The sequence below is a fragment of the Spea bombifrons genome, chromosome 12 (assembly GCF_027358695.1).
Source record: "Spea bombifrons isolate aSpeBom1 chromosome 12, aSpeBom1.2.pri, whole genome shotgun sequence".
Classification (NCBI taxonomy): domain Eukaryota; kingdom Metazoa; phylum Chordata; class Amphibia; order Anura; family Pelobatidae; genus Spea; species Spea bombifrons.
The window spans coordinates 30,595,521-30,618,084 of NC_071098.1; the positions used below are offsets into that span (position 1 = coordinate 30,595,521).

General features: G+C 42.4%; 1 protein-coding gene across 1 annotated transcript; it reads left to right on the top strand.

Moving 5' to 3' along the window:
* Positions 1 to 1,534: 1,534 nt before the first annotated feature.
* LOC128469731 (formyl peptide receptor-related sequence 3-like) lies at positions 1,535 to 2,590 on the top strand. Its single transcript, XM_053451532.1, has one exon. It carries the CDS (start codon positions 1,535 to 1,537, stop codon positions 2,588 to 2,590), a length of 1,056 nt encoding a protein of 351 aa, XP_053307507.1.
* The last annotated feature ends 19,974 nt before the right edge of the window (positions 2,591 to 22,564 follow it).

The following is a 22,564-nucleotide window of genomic DNA, read 5'->3' on the forward strand; positions in this document are numbered from 1 at the left end:
ACACCAGAGGAAAAGGAAGGATTAAAGATGTTGATTAGGTTTGGAGTAAGGACACTAGAGAGGGATGGTAGGAGATGCGAAAGTGCCGGGTCAAGGGGACAGACGGTGAGGTGGTAGGATGAGAGGGAAAAGAAAAAATGTCACCCTATTGAGAGTGTGCCTTGACGTGGCGGGTAAGCTTAATTATGCTTTGGCCAATTCATATGAGATGAGAGGCCCTCAGAGACTTGAGTAGGTGTGACTGGACTGAAGCAGCTGAGGATGCGATACATTCTTCTATGGTGGGACAGGAAAAAGTCCCGTTAATTTCCAGTTCTTTCTAGCAGGGGTTTGTGATGGAGGTCGTGAACACAGATGGTTAAACCGAGGCCGGCTGCACATGAAACCGCGTGTGAAGGCATCAGATACACTCTTATCTGAGTAACTGCTGTCTGAAAGTGACCGTCACATCCACATTTGGTTAAAGTCGTTGGGAAATCACATTTCACAATCATGAAGATTAACGATTAGAGCGATTCACAAGAAGGGCTCTCGTCCTGCAGAGTTAGACGGCACTTCCCAGGAGCATCGGCACAAGGCAGGACCTACCGGGTGGATCAGGTACGGAGCGCTTGGGCTCTGAGATGAAAGCGAATCTTGGTTTTAACCACTTCATTTCCTAAGGCTCTCATTCAGGTGCTTGACTTTTATGTCAATAATAATAATAATAATAATAATAATAATAATATTCACGTTAGGGAGTTGACTACCTGTTGATGGAGCTGCATGGTAATCGTGATGAGATTCGGGATAATTGTAGATATTTTTAAGCAAATATGTAATCAGTGATCATTTTGTCGGATCATTTTGTTCGATTTGTTTGATATATAAAGAAACTAACATTGCTGCTTAAAACATCTGACTTTTTATTTCCCTGTTTACTTATTTACCTAATGGTAAGAAATACAAAAACCATATTTCATTAACCACCACCTTCACTCCTTTAAAACTGTAGCATGAGGAAATTGTGCTTTACTGAGAGAATTGTGGATAAATGGAACAGCCTCCCAGCAGAGGTGGTAGAGGTTAATGCAGTGAGGGAACATGGAAGGGATAGGCATACAGCTCCTGAATCTAAGACGAGAACAACAACTGATCAGGGTTTGAATAACATGCAGACTAGATGGGACCGACTGTGTCTTATCCATCCCATACATGTTTAATTCCCCCCACTGTATTATCCTCTACCACTTCTGCTGGAAGGCTGTTCCACTTATCCACCACCCCGCTCAGTAATTGTTGCTTACTAAAGCATATTCTAGAACCGTGCTAAATATTACGGCCAAAAGAGAGTGAGTTTTGGTTAGCAGAGCGGTCTTCGATTGTTGTGAGACCCCTATCATTTTATTAACCCTACTGAAGTGACACAACTGCCAACTATCCTAGAATGCCAAGACAAGTCTCTACAACCTCACAACCTTTTACTTTAATAATTTCCATATTGTTTGAACCATGTTTGTGTTTTTTTTTTGCATATGGCAGAGTTGCTGACGAAATGGAGATAAACGACATTTATGCAGACTTCCTCGTCAACGCTACGAGCGAAGACCCCCCGGAGGACCACCGCCATGATGTTTTGGGTGAAGGCACCTTCCGTTTCGTGAAGATAATGACTATAATATGCTACAGCATAACGTTCGTCATGGGGATTATTGGTAATGGCCTGGTCATCTGGATCGCTGGGTTCAAGATGAAGAGGATGGTGACCACAATATGGTTCCTGAACCTTGGAGTGACCGACTTCGTCTTCGATATGTTCTTTCCGCTCCAGATAACCGAGTGGGCCATGGACGGACACTGGCCCTTTGGTCAGATAATGTGCAAGGTCATATTTACTGTTCTTTACCTAAACATCTTCGTCAGCATCTCGTTTTTGCTCATCATCAGTATTGACCGTTGCACCTCTGTAATGTGTCCCGTTTGGTCCAAAAATCACCGCACGCCCAGATTAGCGCGGAACGTCTCCATAGTAACCTGGATTTTGTGTTTTTCCCTGAGCTGTCCATACCTTTCTTTCTACGATGTTCACCCCGATCCCTTTCAAAGCGTTAACCGCTGCTTGCCGGTGTTTGCTGATGAACATACGAATGGGTTGAACTATAAGGCTATGGTTATCACTCAGTTCGTGGCCATGTTCGTCATTCCGTTCACCATCATCGTACTTTGCTATTCGCTCATCGTTGTTCGGTTGCGACAGAGCAGAAGCCTCTCTGGGTCGAATCGACCTTTCCGAGTTATCACCGCCATTGTACTCGGCTTCTTCTGTTCTTGGTTTCCATTCCATTTTTGGCCTCTGGTAGAGTTGATGGACGTTAAGGTGGACATCGCTTACGACTTCATAGTGTTCCACGTCTTCTGTTGCCTCGCTTTCTTCAACAGCTGCCTCAACCCAATCCTTTACGTCTTCATCGGACGCGACTTCAAGAAAAGCCTCATAAGGTCAATTCCTTTTATTTTGGAAAACACCTTCAAGGAGAAGTGGGACATTGAGGACAAGGATCAACATGACCGCAGCGTCACTGGAACTGAACTGGTTTCTTTTCATCCATGATGCTCGTAAGGAATTTCTATCTTCCAAAGAACCTTAAACTGTACATCCTGTATATTTTATTTTACGTTTTCATTACGTAAATCAACCCCCCACCCAAAAACACTCATATAGTCTTTTAAATGGTGGACAGAGAAGTTGCTCTGGTATCATTTACGTGATCAAGGTAGGTGGACATATCAATAATTGTTACAATTGTGGACCCAAGAGAATATGCTGTGTTTAGGTTATATGAATACCTAAAACCATGCCTGAATTGACCAACTGGTCCACAGGGCCTACAGGTCAAAGGTCAGATGGGCCAGTGACCAACCACCCCTCATACTTACCTTTGTGTGATTTTTTGATTTAAAGTCCCAGGGATGATTTTGCTTTCCCAGTCTACAGGGGTGTGCTGGCACCTTCTTGCCCTGACTTCGCCATGTATAATGACGGCCAATAAACCTGGCCAGAAAGATCCTGTGGCAGCAGACGACAACCACCGATCCCATAGTCCGTCTCCAGAGAATGATCTCCCGGTTTATACGTTTAAGAACAAGTCGGGGGTCTACCGAAATAAGACAAACGTGTAACGACTCACCCCGTTATGTCATTTGTGAGTTTCGAGAACATTTATCGGAAAACCCCAAGTCCATGGTTACCATTTATATGACAACAAGCTCCACTTATATATATGTATAAGTAATAACAACTATAATTGTTTTGTAATCATCTGCATAGCAAACGCTAATGAAAAGATAAATGATAGACAGATAAAAAGACAGATAGATGGAACAAAATATATTTCTACAAGAGATACATTTCAATGTGCAGTTCCTTGCTTGAGCTGTTGGTGGCAGTGTTGTACACGAATTATTTGTAGAAATGATACATTCTTTGGAGTCGAATTAAAAATATATATATTTTTTTTACCTAATGGATTTATTTTCATGTTTTTAAAACCATAAATCATGTTTGAAAGAGATTCTTGTTTTCAGTTGTAATATTTATAGTGATAACAACCTGCGTGATAAATGCTAGAGCAAAAATATAGATTTATCAAACATGGTAATGGAAACTTCCTAGAATTTTCACTTTTCAAATACTTGTTGATTTATGAAATAAGGAGAGGCACGACACCAGTCCTGGAGGGCCACAAACGGGCCAGGAATTAAAACATCAAGAAATATGATCGAGATACAGTAGATAATATAAGTATTTTTTTTTTAAAAAAAAGACGGGTCAATCGTATACAATGCCGGATATAAAACAAATAAAAGCTCGGATCAGATTTGATCTGATTATTTACTTCCGAATGTTTAAATAACATAATTATCATTTTATAAGACTAAAGAAACCTAAACTGCATTAAAACAAAATAAATAAACCTTTATGTTTGGAAACAAAAACTTTAAAATTTAATTCATTTTATTATAATAAAAAGCTAATTTAGGACATTTTCTGTGTTTTTTCTCCTTTGTTTTCCTAAGCTTGTTTAGGCATTGTTAGTATTGGCTGAATATAGTGGAACAGTAGCATGTATAACGCTTGTCGTGTATTATATGTGATGTGTCAATGTCACACTTACAGAGTTTCGGAGAAAATGTGTGTGTTGGTGGGGGTAATGGGGGGGTGTCCGGTGGTCGGGATGGTTAATTGCATTTTAAGCAGTTTAGCACTTTCTTAAAAGGAACCTGATGGCGATTTTATCAAAACTTGACTCAGACACAATAGCTGAGAGTTAATATTTAATCCGCCCCATTGTAATTAGAAATCTTGGACAAAAATTATATTTCCAGTGCCAGGAGCCAAAGTCCATGGTCGAGAATTTCAAGTCAAACGGAATGTCTACGTTACAGCCTAGAGTTACACGCAAAACCGTTGAGATCGGGATCTGAACGAGGAATGAGCTTTAAGTGAATGCGAAGAACCTCCTATAGCATGGGAGGACATGAGACTCTCCCATAACCCAAGGTAGAGGTGGGTGAAACGTCTGGTTGAACATAAGCTGGGCAAGCCCACGATGTAAGGTTCCTTCACACCTGATGAGTTGGACTGAGACAGGTCTGGTGCTCAAGCCTAGGCCGGCACGCTTGGTGATAGCCAATCAAGATATGGACGTTGTTCAGAATCTTGAGTTCTGAAGGGTTAATTTAGACATGTGTAAAGCAACTTGGCCTGGGAACATGGGGCACTTACAGATCTCCCAGCTTTGGGATTGATCACACTGTCCTTAACGCTCCCGTATTATCAGTAGAGCGTACGAGAGACATAACCGATATTCCAGGTGTTACTCATAAACGTTTCGGGTATTCTGGATCATTGTGTTACCGTGTAAGAACAGAATGCTGAACCTTCCACCTGTCCCTCTGATCTATGGTCTGATACCAGGGATTAGTGTATGAATTGGGAGAACGTTAAAACACTCTCACACTCGCTAACCTGACACTGAGACAATTAAGCTCCGAAGGCAAGATGTCCAAATGATGAAATTCTCAATGTGATTGTCAAGGTTCCGCTAATCCTAGATCCAGTTACCAATCTATCTCCAAATCCAGACAAAGCCATCGCACCCTACACTTTCACTGACAACCCGACGGCTTCATTTAATTAGGAAACCATGGGCGTTATGAGATGGCTGGTGGATTACTGGATGCAATTACTGCGGGACACAAAGGGTCACTTATAGAGTTAAGGGAGACTCAATGAGATAACGGTGGAAGTGATTGGGTTATTTATTGTAGACAGGACTTTGACGTGATCAGGTCAATACATGTCTCCAATATGGTGCCCAGTTGACATTGGACATTATATGTCGGAATCTTTGTCCTTTCAATTTGAAAAGGGTGAGGAGGGCGAGGAAGACCAAGGTAAAAAGCCCAGTGGGCTGATGGGCGACTGTGTTGTGCGGCTGGATATACCCAAGCGCATGCTATGTGAGCTTAAAAACATAGCATGCGGTCGCGCATATCCAGCCATCGGCCGCACTGATATCATCTGGAGCCCGCCGCCTTAAAGTGTCATTGCCAGTCCGGCCCTGCAGGACAGGTCTACATTTGAACTCTCTAATTGTATAATAAACCCTGGCGAGCTTCTCCTAGACCTGATTTCGCAATGATAAGGTGAAGACGGTACAGAGAAACAAATCATTTAAGTTTCTGAATTACAAAGAGGAACTAATGAGGGAAACCATAAAAAAAACTTTGTCCGGAACGTGTCCTCGGGTAACACGGGAAATGGTTATTTTCCTTGTCGCTAATAATACTTCGAGGAAATAGGACTAGACAGCTGGAACGCTCACAAAGAGATTTCTTAACATGAAAAAATATATCTATCTAGTCTTTCTCCTCTAGGTTAGGATAATGGATGGACCTCCACTCAAGTCTTTCTCCTCTAAGTTAGGATAATGGAGAGACCTCGACTTTAGTCTTTCTCCTCTAGGTTAGGATAATGGGGGCCTCCACTCAAGTCTTTCTCCTCTAGGTTAGGATAATGGAGGGACCTTCACTCAAGTCTTTCTCCTGTAAGTTAGGGTAATGGAGGGACCTCCACTCTAGTCTTTCTCCTCTAGGTTATGATAATGGAGGGGCCTCCACTCTAGTCTTTGTCCTCTAGGTTAGGATAATGGAGGGATCTTCACTCTAGTCTTTGTCCTCTAGGTTAGGATAATGGAGGGACCTCCACTCTAGTCTTTGTCCTCTAGGTTAGGATAATGGGGGCTTCCATCCAGAAGAAACAAAGGAATCAGAATTAATTAAATCTGGCCATTTGGCTTCTGTAATTACAAAAATGAGGTTGATTCGGATTGAAGAGCAAAGAGGACATGGTCGTCTTATATAATTCCCACCTGTACATCCTAAAACATCCGCTTTATTTTTTGAAGATAACACAAAAGATGTCCACCTCTGCTCTGGAACGTCAGGTCTAATGAACTCTCGACATCACTGTTCTAGACACTATCTAAAGCGACTGTTGACGTTAACCACTAATGTTATCAAATAAAGATGAAGACAAATCCTCGTTTCAAAGCTCTTATTTTATTTTAATATCGATTGTATTTCCTGTGAAATTGGAAAAAAAAAAGTCTCAAGGAACCGACGGAGATCAGTTCCTGTTTGAAAAGCAAACAGTTAACTTCTTATTGACGGCAGCAGATAAGGAAACAGAAGCTGTTAGTGTTGGTTTAATCATTTGAATAACTCTTTCCATGCAGTTGGTTCGGTAGGATTTATTAGGGGCCATTAACTAAATGGGGTAACTGGTGAAGAAGCTGGGGATTAGAGGTGGCATCATATTGACAGCTAAGAATTCACTTAAAGGGGCACTCCAGCCATCTTATGCTCTTTTATGCATATAATAGCCGTGTGGTCTCTTTACATCTTCATGGTGCTCTCCTTACAAATGCACAGAGGGGGGCTCTGCAGAATCCCCCCATAAGCATTTGCCCCTTCCCCCATCCCCTAGCTGTATGCCGTGCAGATAGAAGATGAGAGATAGAAGAAGATGGTGAAAAATGAAGAAGAAGATCCAGAAGACAGCGTGAGAGAGTGAACGAGAATGAGTGAGTGTGAGAGAATGAGGGAATGAATTTCCTTTCTGTATGATGCTCCTGAATTTTCAGCCAAACCGAATGGGCCAAAAATAAACCGAACAATTGTGTCAGAATTTGGCCCATTTCACAAGTCTAGTATTTGGACCCCTCATGCGTGACCAAATAAGAATGAATATTTTCGCAGCTTTAAGAGAAGAATGTTACTTTTTGCTGAACTTTCTTAAAATTAAGAGAATAGGGTTGGGCGCTCGAGCATTCTTTCCATATCACATCCCCTGGAAGATGTCCGCATAGAAATCCACATATTGGCTAAATTGTTATGTTTCTCCCAAAACAAGAACAACATGACAATTTACTCAATACGAGATGAGGAATGAGGTATGCGGAATCCTAACCTCCCAACGAGTCCAAGGGCCAATGACTGATTAAGGTTTGAGTCTTTACAGCAGGAGAAATGGGCAGACTAGACGGGGGCCGAAGGGGGCCGATCTTTTTACTTTATTTCTATATTATATTTACACGTATTTTGGGGGCCAACGTCTCCTTTCTTAGCTTGTTGCTTATCAGGGACATTTCCGAGTCGAGATGTAAGACTCAGCGGAGAGAGAAGTTAATTTAAGAGAGATGATGGAACGATCTCTTTAAATTCTAGCCGTTAATTATAAATCTGGGGGAAAAAAATCATATTTGACAATAATTGCCCGATTTGGCTGCCCCCCGATTGTGTTTAGAATTGTTATTAAAAAGTATGGAAATTAGCATAATGCAGGCGCTTTAAACGATTTAATTGGATGAATATGCAATTAAAGCGCGCCAACGGACGTCTCTCTAATGAGAAAGGGGTCTGCAGGAGGCGCGGCGGTGGGCAGATCTCTCACGGGATCACGGAATGGGGATATTGATCATTCTTGCGCATACACAAAGCTCATTAATTCAAACAAATCAGCGTGATTTCCATCTCCTTTATTCATACGGAAATATTTCATAATGAAGACAGCTCGGTGAGGGCGGTGGGGCGGCGATCGGGGTCCGTGAAGTCGGACGTTACATTAAAGGGACTGTTAAGTGTCCTCAACCCCCCCACCTGAGCCTCTGTGAGGACTTTAATATGCTTTCTTCCTTACTTGGACTAGAAGCTGCAGCCCTGTTGCTGCATCTGCCCTCCTTTTAGTTAACATTCCCTGCCACTGATTGCTGTTTCCAGCAGCCAATCAGGGGCAGGAAAGTGCTCCCATTGAAATCATTTGGAGCATTTTTCAAGCATGCGCGTCGGGGATCCTAGTATTCACAGAGCCAGCGCTGGAGCTGACTAGTGGTGGGTATATCACGTGCAGGGCCAAACCGTGCCGGGGGGGGCAAGGGAAGGGGCAAATGCATTTGGGGGATTCCGCAGAATACGCCCATACATTTTGCAAGTGGGACACCGTGAAAATCTAAAGGGACCGCGCAGCTGTCATGGCGGCCGGAGTCTCCCTTTCTTAATATGAATTTCGTAGCTGGTGCTTCTCTCGGGAGGTCCCTGATTGGTCGGTTATTCGGGGATTTTAATGGAGGGTTTTGCCAGAATTAAGAAATTTTAATTTAACAAAAATGCGCTTAATTAAATGAAATGTTTGACTGTAAGGAGCCAAAAAACGATAAAATCCATCGAAATGAAGTTATCTCTGAGAAGCCGCGACGGGCGATGAATAGACCCCGGCGGAAATGCAAAGAAGAAAGTGAATTATTGGCGGGTTACGGAGAGGAGGCAGGTGCTGTTTATTTTATTTGGAATCTGATCCTTTTGGGTAAATATTGAAATAATTGTTGTTACTGTTTAATATTATTTAATATCAGTAATTGATGTGTACATCGGGGGCTGGGTGCTTCTGCTTGCTGTGATGCTTGCTGATGCTTTGCTGAGAGGGTGGTAGATAAGTGGAGCAGCCTCCCAGCAGAGGTGGTAGAGGGTAATACAGTGAGGGGATTAAACATGCATGGGATAGACATACGGCTCCTGAATCTAAGACGAGACCAACAAAATGTACAACTAGACGGGGGTCGGAATAGGGGCGATCTGCTGGCAAATTCTAGGTTTCACAGGAGAAGGCTTAGGTGTAATGTAAGAAAGCTTTATTTAATTGAGAGGGTGGTGGATAAGTGGAGCAGCCTCCCAGCAGAGGTGGTACAGGGTAATACAGCGAGGGGATTTAAACATGCATGAGCAACTAGACGGGTCTGAATAGGGGCGATCTGCTGGCAAATTCTAGGTTTCACAGAAGAAGGCATAACTAGAAGATCAGAGACTGAGGTGGAATGTAAGAAAGCTTTATTTAATTGAGATGGTGGTGGATAAGTGGAGCAGCCTCCCAGCAGAAGCGGTTGATTGTGTCTTTGATGGATCTCAGTGCTGAACAATAGAACAATAGCAACCTTTATGTTTTTTTCCATTACAATTTATTATCTTCCGGCGCATCGTATTTGATAAAGACACCCGCATTAGGGTGACACATCGCCATGGTAACGGGGTCACCTTAACATACATTACCGGGATATTCTGTACCTCCCCGTCTAATGAAATAATAATAATAATCTTCAGCTTTATCATGTCACTACGTGGTTAATACGAAGAGGGAGCGGGTAGGAAGGGGTTAAAGGGGCTGGGCTGTGTGAATGGATCACACACTTCAGGAGCTGGGAGGTTTCTTTCCTGCCAGGCTGGGAGCCGAGGCTGAGATCGACTACTACCTCCTTGGCTGGGACGGCCAGCTGAGAGGCACCGAACTCCTCCACCTGTCTTCAAGGAAGGAAGTAAGGTGGGTTCCGCGGACCGCCGTTACTTTGTATCGTTTGTATCGCTGCGTTTAGCGCTCCGGCGACCTCTATAGAGTAACATTCTTTCCACAGAACATTGAAACATTTTAATTAATCGGCAGCTGGGAGACGGTACGATGTCACTCGCAACAAATCCTTTTTATACTTATACTGATATATAGAATGCAGTGTATGTAACAGTTATCTGCTGTATGTTATTTATATATATGTTGTATGTACATGGTTACATATGCTGTATGTGTGATATATATAATGCATTGTATGTATGTTGTATCTGCTGTGTGTAGATATTATGTGTGTATGTATAGTTATATGCTGTGTGTGTATGTATATATATATATATATATATATATATATATATATAATATAGACACACATACAGCATATATAAAACATACCACATATATATAACAACAATATATACACACACATATATATATATAAATAGATATTGTTGTTATATATATGTGGTATGTTTTATATATGCTGTATGTGTGTCTATGGGGTGTGTGTGTATATATATATGTGTGTGTGTGTATTATATATGATGTGTGTGTGTATATATTATGTTATGTTATATATGCCGCATGTATGTATATGGTTATATATGATGGATATGTGTGTATATATATGTATATTAGTGTGTGTGTGTTTATATATAATGGATATATTTATTTTAATCAGCGAGATCTATTTTGGATTTTCACGTTTTGCGTTCTTGTTAGTTTTTTTGGGGAAATATTGAAATGTTGGTAAATTGCAGTCTGCGCGTCGCCGCCGGGTTTACGGAAAGGATGCTTTCTCGTGAAAATACTAACGGAAATTGGGTGAAAACGTCTCGTTTGGCTGTTTTTCTGCCGCTGTTATTGAGGATTGGAATTGAGTTGTTTTGTTAGTATTTGCGCTCGTGTTCCGGGATTAGTCGGAGGAATGTAAGAATCGCCCGGCCGCGTTATTAACGGATATTCTACCGGCGCCCCGCCACAGGCTGCGTTTTATACGATTGAGATTTTTTTCAGGGAATGCTTAATTGTCATGTGACACCATGGCAGGCACTGATAGGTTGTTGCCATAGACACTGAAAAAGTTTGTGTTTTTGTCTGATGAAAGATTTGAATTCTAATCCGGGATTTCATTAAAAAAGAAAGTCCGCTTGTGGTTTGTTGACCGTTTCAGATCATGGGATTTTAACGTTTATTGAGCTTTTTGATGTCAAAACAAAGGGCTGTTGTCGGTAGGAAAAGTTCACTTTGAGGCAAAATAATACAATTTATCCTCTGACCCAAAATATAACTTTTTTTAATCTTAAAGAGAGACGTCCGTTCCCAGTCGCTGGCTGTTGATACGCGATATGAGGCTGATTTATAAAAGTTATTCCATCATTTTTTAACTATTTCTAAAGTTGCCCCCCCCACCCGCCTTTACTCCAAACACCTGGAGGACCAGGCGACGGCTGACGCCTTTCCACTGGGGGGGGCAAACAAAGCCATGTGGCCCCCTGGCACCTGCCCCCCCCATGTACATGGAAATACATGCCTATTGCTTGCACAGGTACCGCACTGCGACATGACCCCCCCCCCCCCGCGCTCCCACCTACCATAGCAGGCTGGCCTGAGTTGGACTGCCCCTGTTAAAAGAGTTTGGACCCCCTTAGGAGGCAATTGTTCCCCTATCCACGGGTTATAGACCCGATCGGACTGCCTATCTGGCACATTGGGCAAAATGCCGGATACTCCCAGTACCGGGACTCGAACCTTAACCGGTCGTTGGTCTCGTCTTAGATTCAGGAGCCGTATGTCTATCCCATGCATGTTTAATACCCTCACTGTATTACTCTCTACCACCTCTGCTGGGAGGCTGTTCCACTTATCGACCACCCTCCTCAATAAGTAAAAATAAATATCTGCCCCCTGTGGACTCTGATTGGTCCTCCTTGAGTCATAACGGTTATATAACTGTAACTATGTACTTCTGGTTATTCTTCCACAAAACAAATAAAGCCGAGCCAAACAAACATCATTTCACTCAAAAAAAAATGAGCTGAAATGTTTCCAAACAACAATGAAAAATGTCCAGTGAAACGCGCGAATCCGCCAACGAGTTTGTAAAAACAAGTTCTTTAAATTGGAAACAAGGAACGATCGCTTGCAATTACACCGATTTGATTTATTTCAAACTCGAGAGGCTCTGCCGCCAAAATTGTGTTCATTTCTTTGTTTGTTTGTTTGTTTGTTTACCGATCGGTTTTATGTTTCCAGGCAAACTATTGCGAAACGCGTCGCATGCCCCCCCCCCCCCGGCACTGAACGGGTGAATAACATCATTTAATATTTGAGAGGTTATGGAGTTTGTCTGCACGCTGTTACAGCGAGACGTGTCACAAATGGAGAAAAACACAAAGTTACTTCTTGGAGCTTCCCCAAAAAATCCGAAAAGACGGTTAGCAGAGAACAGCAGAGCTTAAAAAAATAGAACAAAAATATACAGAAACGCAAATGCATTATATCACATTATTTTCACATTATAGTTCATACACGCACCGTCATTCAAAACGTTTGGGGTCACTCAGCTGTTTTTATGTCTGTAACATAATTACAAAAAGGGGTTTTCTAACCATCAATTAACCTTTTAAACTTAAACTTGGATCAGCGAACACAACGTGCCATTGGAACACAGGAGTGATGGGAGTGATAACGTGCCATTGGAACACAGGAGTGATGGGAGTGATAAAGGGCCATTGGAACACAGGAGTGATAAAGGGCCATTGGGACACAGGATTGATGGGAGTGATAACGTGCCATTGGAACACAGGAGTGATGGGAGTGATAAAGGGCCATTGGAACACAGGAGTGATAAAGGGCCATTGGGACACAGGATTGATGGGAGTGATAAAGGGCCATTGGAACACAGGAGTGATGGGAGTGATAAAGGGCTATTGGAACACAGGAGTGATACGAGTGATAAAGGGCCATTGGAACACAGGAGTGATGGGAGTGATAAATGGCCATTGGAACCCAGGAGTGATGGGAGAGATAAAGGGCCATTGGAACACAGGAGTGATGGGAGTGATAAAGGGCCATTGGGACACAGGAGTGATGGGAGTGATAAAGGGCCATTGGAACACAGGAGTGATGGGGTGATAAAGAGCCATTGGAACACAGGAGTGATGGGAGTGATAAAGCTGATTCTGTGGCGCTTTTACAATATTTATCAAAGGCAATTTAGAATGACAATATTATGAGCACAAGGTGTGTCGTACTGGGGCAGAAGGAGAAGAGAGCTCTGGTCTTGTGAGCTTGCAATCTATAGCAGCTGGCTAAAAGCACAAAGGTTGAGGACTCGCAGTCTCGCAGTTCTCTCTGGATGTGATTTGTGTTTGAAGAAAAGGGATCTGTTCTTCTCATTGTGTCCACCATGTCCCTCTAATACCCAACCAAGTACAGAAGCTCCAGGGGTATGTTATTTCATCAAGTTCTTCTATAATACATAGCTTCCCACAAAAAGGTTCTTTATACATAGATACATATAGCTTTACTTAAGGGGTAGTACATAAGTGGAACAGTCTCCCAGCAGAAGTGGTAGAGGCTAATATAGTGAAAATGCATGGGATAGGCATATGGCTCCTGAATCGAAGACCAGACCAGCGACTGATGAAGGTTTGAGTCTTTACAGCAGGAGAAACGGGCAGAATAGGGGGGCCGATCTGCCGGCAAATCCTCTCCCCTCCTGATGAGCGAGGCGGGATCCATCTCCACGGGCTGTTTAGGAATGGAAGTCATTGTAACAAAAACTCAAGATAAATAAACGGTTTCCAGCATGTTTCTAATTTGCGAGTCATGAAATGGGTTGCAAAATGTTGAGGCTCGTTTTTCAAACACAATCGTCCTGGAAAATTTCTGGAAAAATAAAATACTGGTAATTATGCCCCCCCCACCCCGTTCTTTTGTAATAAAATATACCGTTGGGGTTTGTCAAGACTGTTTTGATAATATTTGGTAATAAAAACCACTGGATGTTCGATGGCTTTAGTAGAAACACATGACCGTCTCAGAGCGGAATCCCAGATGTTCATAGTCTTAACGGTGATAGTCTGGAGGACTATTTACTTATAAATATAGGGTTTTTGGTTAAAATACCCCACAAAGTTTTTAAAGCCTTAAAAATAAATAAAGAAATCAATCAAACTCTACAAGGGAACTAAGTCAATATACATTTGGGAAAGGGGACCATTGCATAAGTTTCTGGAGATCATTACTGCTGCTTGGTAGAGACATTCCTTGGATATGGATCTTCAAAAGCCTTCTGAGAACCCAAACTGCCTTCTGAAAACTTCAATCGCTTGTTGTTTATGTGATCGGGAGCCTGCCGAGGTAGGGGAGACCAACAGGTAGATCTCCCGGTAGTGTTGAACATCAAATTTTAAATGGTGTCCAGCTGTCTTGGAGCTTCTGAGAGAATTGAAGCCCATAAAACGTGGTTTTTAAGGAGGAATATAGATAAAAAGTTGAGAACTAGCAGCATTATTGCTATTTGGGAGCAACATTCCTTGAATACGGATCTTCAAAAGACTTCTGAGAACCTTAACGCCTTTTGAAAACTCCAATGACTTGTAGATCGCGTGATAGAAAACCCGTTGAGGTTGGGGTTGACCAAAGGTGGGTCTCCAGGTGTTTAACTGGTGTCCAGCTGCCCCAGAGCCTCCGAGTCTGGCTTGTGGTCAATCCTCAGATGAATTGAAGCCTACAAACACATGGTTTTGAGGAGGAATAATCAAAAATCCATAAAATCAATCCAAAAGTTGGTAATTAGTTGGATCCATGGGTTGGCGAAGGTCTATATTTGGACCATTCTTGTTTTTAAAGCTGGAATGTTCATTTCAATGAGTGGTAAACCTTACAGATCTTATGTTTTATTTCGTGCTTTTAAAGTACATTCCACAAAATAGAAAATTAGCTATTGTCCTCCATATCCTTTTTAACTCTTCCTTCCCACCTAGCGCATCTTCTCTCCTGAGAAGAAAATAAATATTGATGGGTTGGTTTCGGAGAACACGGCGTCTTCAGAAGTCTGCCATTCTTTTCAGCGAGCCGATTTATTCATGGAACAAGTTGTAGCGTCGCGTGCGGCTTCGGCGCGTCGGAGGTTTTAAGTTACAGAAGAAAGCTCTGAGAAAGTAAATGTGACTCCGCATCTTCTCAACTTGTGGAGACTTTGTTTCTGAAAAAGATTGTCGCCAAACTTTGTGCAAATTTAGACTGTCCGTTGTCGTTACTTATACCGTTTCTGGAAGCTTCCAGCTTACCAGATATGAAATCTAGAGTTGGGTGGAATAATTAAAGACTTGTCCATTCAAGGTCCCACTGTTGGGGCAACTACTGCAACCTTAGTTATTATGTCACAACGAAAATCTTTGATCCATTTGTATGGACCGTAGTTTAATGTATTAAATAGAAGCATTTGAATTTAGCATTTTTGGAAAAGCCCTGTTACTTTGTAAATTAAACCAAAAGTATAACAAAAAATCAATGTAAAAAGTTGTACTTTGCTTGGTTGTGAAGAAATGGTGGGCCTTGGTGAAACTTAGAGACTTATTTAAAAGAGGAAGAAGAAAAAAAAAAAGAAAAACAAGTACGGAAGAGTGTTAAGGAGAGATAAAAACTGATAAACTGAACAGGAGACGGCTAATGTAGGAAGGGGAAAAATTAGAATAAATGTAATGTTAATTAGGTGCAATAAGAAGCCGGAGATGTTGCGGGATCAATTAATGAGTGCTTGAGGCATGATAATTACTCATTAAGACGTTTAGTATAATTGTAATTAGCATCCATTTTCAGAGGGATGCAGATGTATTTGTGATGGCCACCAGAGACATTGCGGACTGTGGAGGGGATTAATCGGAGGAGTAGCTTTCAGTCTCGGCAGAACAGTCATCGTTCGGTTAGAGGGATCAGTAAAGCTCCCTTTGCCGGGTTTACTGCCTACAACCGCATCCTAGATCATGGGTGATCCATGATAAGAAGCTTCTCTAAACATGCGTCTGGCCTCATACTTCTAAACATCTCTGCCTCAATGTGTATCTAAATACACCCAGGGGTGTAGGAGCGCCAACAATAGCCTCACGTCCCATGACATGTTCCTCCACCAGTGCTGGCTTCCCAATGTTCATCTTTATAAGTCCCTCTCATACCTACTTTATTTTTTTGGAGAGTTGGTTCATCTCTCGCTGGTAGGAACCATGCTTGCACCAGTTATAGTCCCTTATACCATGTGTCGGGTAGAAAATCATGTGTCGGGATAGGACCTACTTGACCGCTATATTCTGACTTGAGTCAAAACAACTGCCTGCTTACGACGAGTTATGTGAATCTTATCAGCTCTTCTATTTGTCCGCTTTGGCCACCAACCCGACTAGACTCAGGCGACTAACTCAATCAATTTAATGATTAACGTGACGATAATCACATGCAGCTTGGCAGGTGTCGAGTATGACGTGACAGGAGCTTCTTGTCAATAGTCCTGCCGCTGTCAGGGTTGACTCGTCCTTAGTTGAATTACAGCCATAATTCAACTAACTGCTTGACCTTTAGTGAATGAACTTGTGTCTGTGTGTTAAGGTCCTGCCTACTGTGCTGCATGGAAGAACGCCAACGGAGGTTTGTGTTGGTGCAAACCAAGTGCTCTACTCCCTAGCGTGTACCAGCACCGAGACAAAATGGCGGAAAGTGGGGCATAGTGAACGAGGCCTTATGGTTACCAGCATGGCAAAGGCCTCAAGGTCTCCAGGCTCTGTTTCCTACATCTATGCTTGGAAACCCATTGTGTCTTCTCCTATCCTCGATTGACACACACATCTACATCTCCTGCCCGATCCCTCGCACCGCACGCTCCCTTTACACAGCATCATCTCATCGTTTAATATTTCATTTTTTTTCAAACATGGAGTACTCCTGTGAAGCCTCTTCTGTCCGTACCGGACCTCCTGCAAGGCATTTCTATTTCAACTTCAGAAACAGATTAAGTGATTGAAATGCTTCGGCCGCCACAAACTGTTAATATTCAGGGAGCAGCTGAACGTGGCAAACACGATGTTCCGTTCATTCACTTCATATAAAGGAATTGAAATTGTCAATCTGTAGCCGGGCTCTCTACGCGTCGAACAGGTGCCGGAGCGTGTTACACGCGCTACCGGTACCCTAACCTATACACGGGATGGACGCATTACCGGTCTGCGGCAAAACACGGCAGTGGAACCCATGGTGCTGGAGTCTGTAACAACTGGATGCCTACAGACATTCAACCTGCGCTTCCCCGTAGAGCGCTTTGTTTACCCTCCGTGTGTGTTCATCAGATAATTACCCCCGGGAGCCATAATATATAATCATTTCCTTGTTTGCCACGGAGTAAATTATAGAGTTGGGTAATTTTGGGTACAGACCGGCAGCACAGGTGCACGGAGGTCGTACAGCACAATAAAGTATATTATTATACATTGCCGCAGTGCTCGGGTATAATAAATAACTTGCGTTTCAAACTTAATGAGATTAACCCCTTTCGCGACAGCCTACGGTACAACTCAATGGCTGTTTGTCAGGCTCTACGTTTCCAGGGCATAGCTGTGTTTCTTAAATACCATTTAAAGAAAGTAGCCTGAAAAACACTTCAAATAATAATAATGTTTCCCCCCACACACACACAGAAAGGGGGAGAGGTAGAATAATATGGCTTGTTCTATTTTGGTACTTATGAAAATGTGATTTTTAGATGAGAAAAATCTGGTACAGTTAATGGAGGGCAGTGAGTTTGTGTGTGTGTATGGTGTGGTTGTTGTTGGCATGAGTGTGTGTATGGTTGTTGGCATGGGTGTGTGTGTATGGTTGCATGTCTGTGTGTGTGTAAATGTGTATGCCAGTGGGTATGTTACCTGGGTGTGTTGGGGGTGTTGTCTAATGTGGCCTCTTGGCTTTATCTGCCCCCCAGGCCAGAAGCTGTCAGCCCTCCCGCCTTTAGAGATAAAAAGCAGTATCTGCCTTAAATAGACAAAAATGTGAACCATTTTTTTTTTATATCGTATACATGATTCTCAGTCTAGAACGAAGACGGGGAACAGACTTCTTGCCAATCCCATTATAATTCACTGAATTTGACACACGATTTGTACCTGTCCAAATGTAGTTATTCCTCCCCCACATGGTGCTTTTGATTACCATTCATCGATCAACACATGAAGGACACTCAATGCCGTACTCATACACGATGTATCAAGTGAACCTCCGTACCCCCCCCGTGATTAATATAGTACTCGCACAGGCGCTAGGTAATTAGCGTTATATTTTTATAACTCAAGTCTGTAGCTCCTCAAGGCTCCTTCGGCCAAAAGCGCCAATTAGAGAAAAGCGGGAGAGGTTATAGAAAACAGACCGTACTGTTTTGTGGCTGTTTATAAACCGTGGTACTCCAGCCTTTCTCGTCCTGGCACGAGAAGAGAAACGACAGAGCAGCAGACGCTTCGTAAACATGGAGACGTCGCTTCTTCGTTGCCAACGGGAATGAGGGTCTTCGCTTATGGCCGTACGATAAGTGTGCAGGAGATGGCATTTCTGTTTAGTGGTTGGTGGGGACGTGAAGTACTTTTTACGGGAAGAAGAAAATTGGATTTTTTTTTTATATATATATATATATTTTTAGTATCATGTTTATTGCGAAATGCAAGTTGAAGAAGCACTTAGCCTTAAGGAGAAGATGTTTCCGAGCGTTTTAGCCTAGTCTGCATCACGGCCCTTAAACTGAAGATGGAGCTTGTGGCCCACGCAGGCCTTTCCGAGATTTCTAGTCTGCCTGAGAGTATTGTGTGTGTGTGTTGGTAATACACATTACAATATAAATTGTCTTCGCTGTGTCGACGCGTTTTCCTTTAACACGCAGGCCAGTGGCGTTCCATAAAAATGAGATACTCGAGACACGAAAGACGGCTGGTATCCACGTCGACGCGAACGGCTTAAACTGTGTATCGGAAAGTCTATTCCCTGATATTTCAAGCATGAACCCGTTCAGGTTTATTTTACTATGAGGCCGGCGGGGAAATAATCAAGTAAACCTGACAGGCGATGAACTTTGACTCCTCCGGTTGAATGAGCACCAAGGGTCAGGAGGTGGCCAGTAAGCCAACGATGTACAGTATATTCATGACGTGGATGGTGAAATCCTAGGGTAGTGGAGACGGTGTCCTCCAGCCTTGTTCTGAGCTACAGGGAGCCGAAGGGTACAATTTGTTTTCAATCGAACCGGATCTTTATTGTGCGAGAAGATGATGATATCAAGGAAAATGAAATTATAAGGTTGATCTGTAATAAAGCCCCTCGTGTCCAAAGAAAGAAAGCTAAAATTGTAAGAGTCGTATTATCTCTGTCACTTTAATACATAGGCTTTGCTTTCTATTGGCTGATAAGATTATTCAACTTCCTGTTTTTCTTTTTTTTTTTAAAATATATATATTTTTTTACATTTAATTTTTTGGGGGGCTCCTAAATTAGAAATGAATTTACAATATATATACATACATACATACATCAATTTTTTTATTTATTTTGTGTGTTTATATATTGCTGATTCTTGGAAAACCGAAGTAGGAATCCTTATAAAAATAAATGAAATCATTAAAAAAAATCCTTTTTATGTATATTCTCTTAAGAGATGAATTATTATTTTTACTTAAAAAGAACAAAAGAGAGTCTATCCAAGAAAAGAGGAGCGCTTTTAGTCTCGTACGAGTTTGCATCGGTCCTGGAGTACTCGAAGCGTGAGATGCAATCTGTAAAGAAGCTTCCTGTTGCGAAAGAAGCCATTGTCAATGATAATATCTGCGGTCTTTTTGGTTATTAATTATACAGATCACTAACTGCTTGCTTAACGTCTGGAGGGAAAGGAAGATCTGTATTGGATGTAACACTAGAGAGTCGGAGGCTTCAATGGAATGGAAGGAAGTTTTGCTTCTACTGAAAAGGTGGTAGATAAGTGGAACAGCCTCCCAGCAGAAGTGAATGAATTGAAACCTACATATGGCTCCTGAATCTAAGATGAAAGCGAGGACTGATGTAATGTTGTTGGAGCTTTTTAATGTTGCGATGTTGTGACATCATAATAGCTAATGAAAGGGTTCTAGTAGGGTTCATGACCGCGCAAGCAAAATCTACCGCATTTATAATGAGGTCGAAGGAGGTTAATTGTAATTGTTGTGCCAAGCAAGGTATTCCCGTTTTGAACATGGATATAGGAAAGGGTTAATGCTGAATCTTTTACATTAACGATTTATTTACGTTTTATACGTGGAATAATGACTAAGAACAATCAGTTTGTTTTATAATGCTTTGTACCGTTTTGTGGTGATTAAAGAGTTAATGGAGCGTAATATGGTCGTAGCATCTGTAGATTTGGGTTAATGGCGCACGCTTCAGTTCCGTCATCTCTGCAGAAAGAGCCGCTATAAGCTCTCTCCGCGCCTTCGTAGTCTTAACGGTTTAATAGAGTTACTGTGCTTATTTATAGATGATGAAAGAGTTAATGGGGGGACATCTACAGCCTATACGTGGCATCCTATACGTGGCATCCTATACGTGGCGCCCTGTACGTGGCATCCTATACGTGGCGCCCTGTACGTGGCATCATATACGTGGCGCCCTGTACGTGGCATCCTATACGTGGCGCCCTGTACGTGGCATCCTATACGTGGTATCCTATGCGTGGCGTCTTATACGTGGCATCCTATACGTGGCGTCTCATACGTGGCGCCCTATACGTGGCGCCCTGTACGTGGCATCCTATATGTGGCGCCCTGTACGTGGCATCCTATATGTGGCGTCTTATACGTGGTATCCTATGCGTGGCGCCCTATACGTGGCCTATACGTTTTTTCTTTCCTCCGGTCCTTCGGCCAAAAAACCCCCACTGGTAGCGCTGGGTGGTCTGGAGGTTTAATCCCAATTAGTATCGTCTCTCGATGCGCTTTTAGCGCTAAGCCGTTCCGCATGATTCCAGCGCCGTGCGCGGCGATCGCGGGGCTTTATCTGCTCGACCTCGACGCGTCCGCTTCCTCTTTCAGAAAAAAGATGAGCTTTCTTTTAAAACATGATTAAAAAATTAAAAAACTGCGGAAATAAAATTATTAAACCCCGGCACTGTAGACAGTAACAACCCCCAGGGGTGTATACCCTGGTATACCCCCCTCCCAAGTACTGTATACACTAAAATAAACCCCTAGGTTTCATCTCATTTCGCTCCAATAAACTCCCTTTATCTGCAGACCTTGAGGCCGCCATTCTTCGGTCCCCGGCTCAAACACCACACTGAGCTGATGCTTTATGGCGATGCTAATGAAGTCCGTCCCTCCATAGACTTTCATTAGTCCGAGAGTCCCACTGTGTGATTCAGACCCAGCCATTCTATAGCTTCCCACAGGGAGTATAAGGAGTCGGGGGGGTTGTAGACTGGGCTCAGATAACAGCTGACGTGTGTTTTTGCATGCAGCGCTGGTATTGATGCATATACTGGAGCAGAGTACACACACACACGATATGAATATCAATAATTGACGTAAGCGGCACCCAGCCACCTAATGCGAGTAATCGGATTCTGCGGCTCCGTCTGTCTCTGACCCCATCACGGTATAATATAAATATTTGCATTTTAAATTTTTTTACATTATTCAGTTTACCAAATTTATTGTCCTTTCCATCAAAAATGATTGGAGCCGATTAGGATTGGTCTATGATGTGAGATGCAGATGGAAAACACGTTCTTTGTTTAAGATGGATTTTTTTTTTTATCACTGCTTATGGAGTAGATTGTGACTTGGTGGTGAAGTCCTACTGAGTTCAGCTGTACTCAGCAGTGTAGATAAATATATATCTGTACTGACAAGGAGGTAGATAAATGGAACAGCCTCCCAGCAGAAGTGGTAGAGGGTAATACAGTGAGGGGATTTAAACATGCATGGGGTAGGCATAGGGCTCCAGAATCTAAGACAAGGCCAACGACAGCTGTGTTCTTGATCGTAGGGAGCAGAATTTTGTTTAAATATTAAAAGAATGTTGGGACTTCACACTTTTCTGTCTCTTATTATTTACTAGAGAGACAATATAAAACAGAAAAAAAAATATTATTAAAACAGGTTTTTATCAAAATCCCTCCTTTTGACCTCGGAACGCATACGTTTTTGTAATGTTAAGTCGTCGGTGTCCTCGAAGCTGAATCTGATGGTTAAAAAATCCGTTTCTTTTCGTCACCTTATTGTAACGGCGTTACTCGGGATATTCGGACAAATCAATCCGTGAAATATCGACGGGATAGAAACTCAAAATACTTTCTAATTATTAGTGAAACTCAAACATTGGACCGTCCGCCTCGGTCGACGAGACGAAGAACATACATTTTATTATTTATTATTACTTTGGGGCGTAAGTAATCCTAAAAATGTAGGAAAAATGGCGGTATTCCGATTTGACGTAAATGACTTCTCTGTGCTGGTGACGAGGAATCCACGGATCGCGAAGGTCTACGGCGTCTGGAAGGCTTGGTGATTGTAGGCGTTTACCTGCTTCCGCGATGGTTATTTAGTGTTATTTATTTGGAGTATTTTA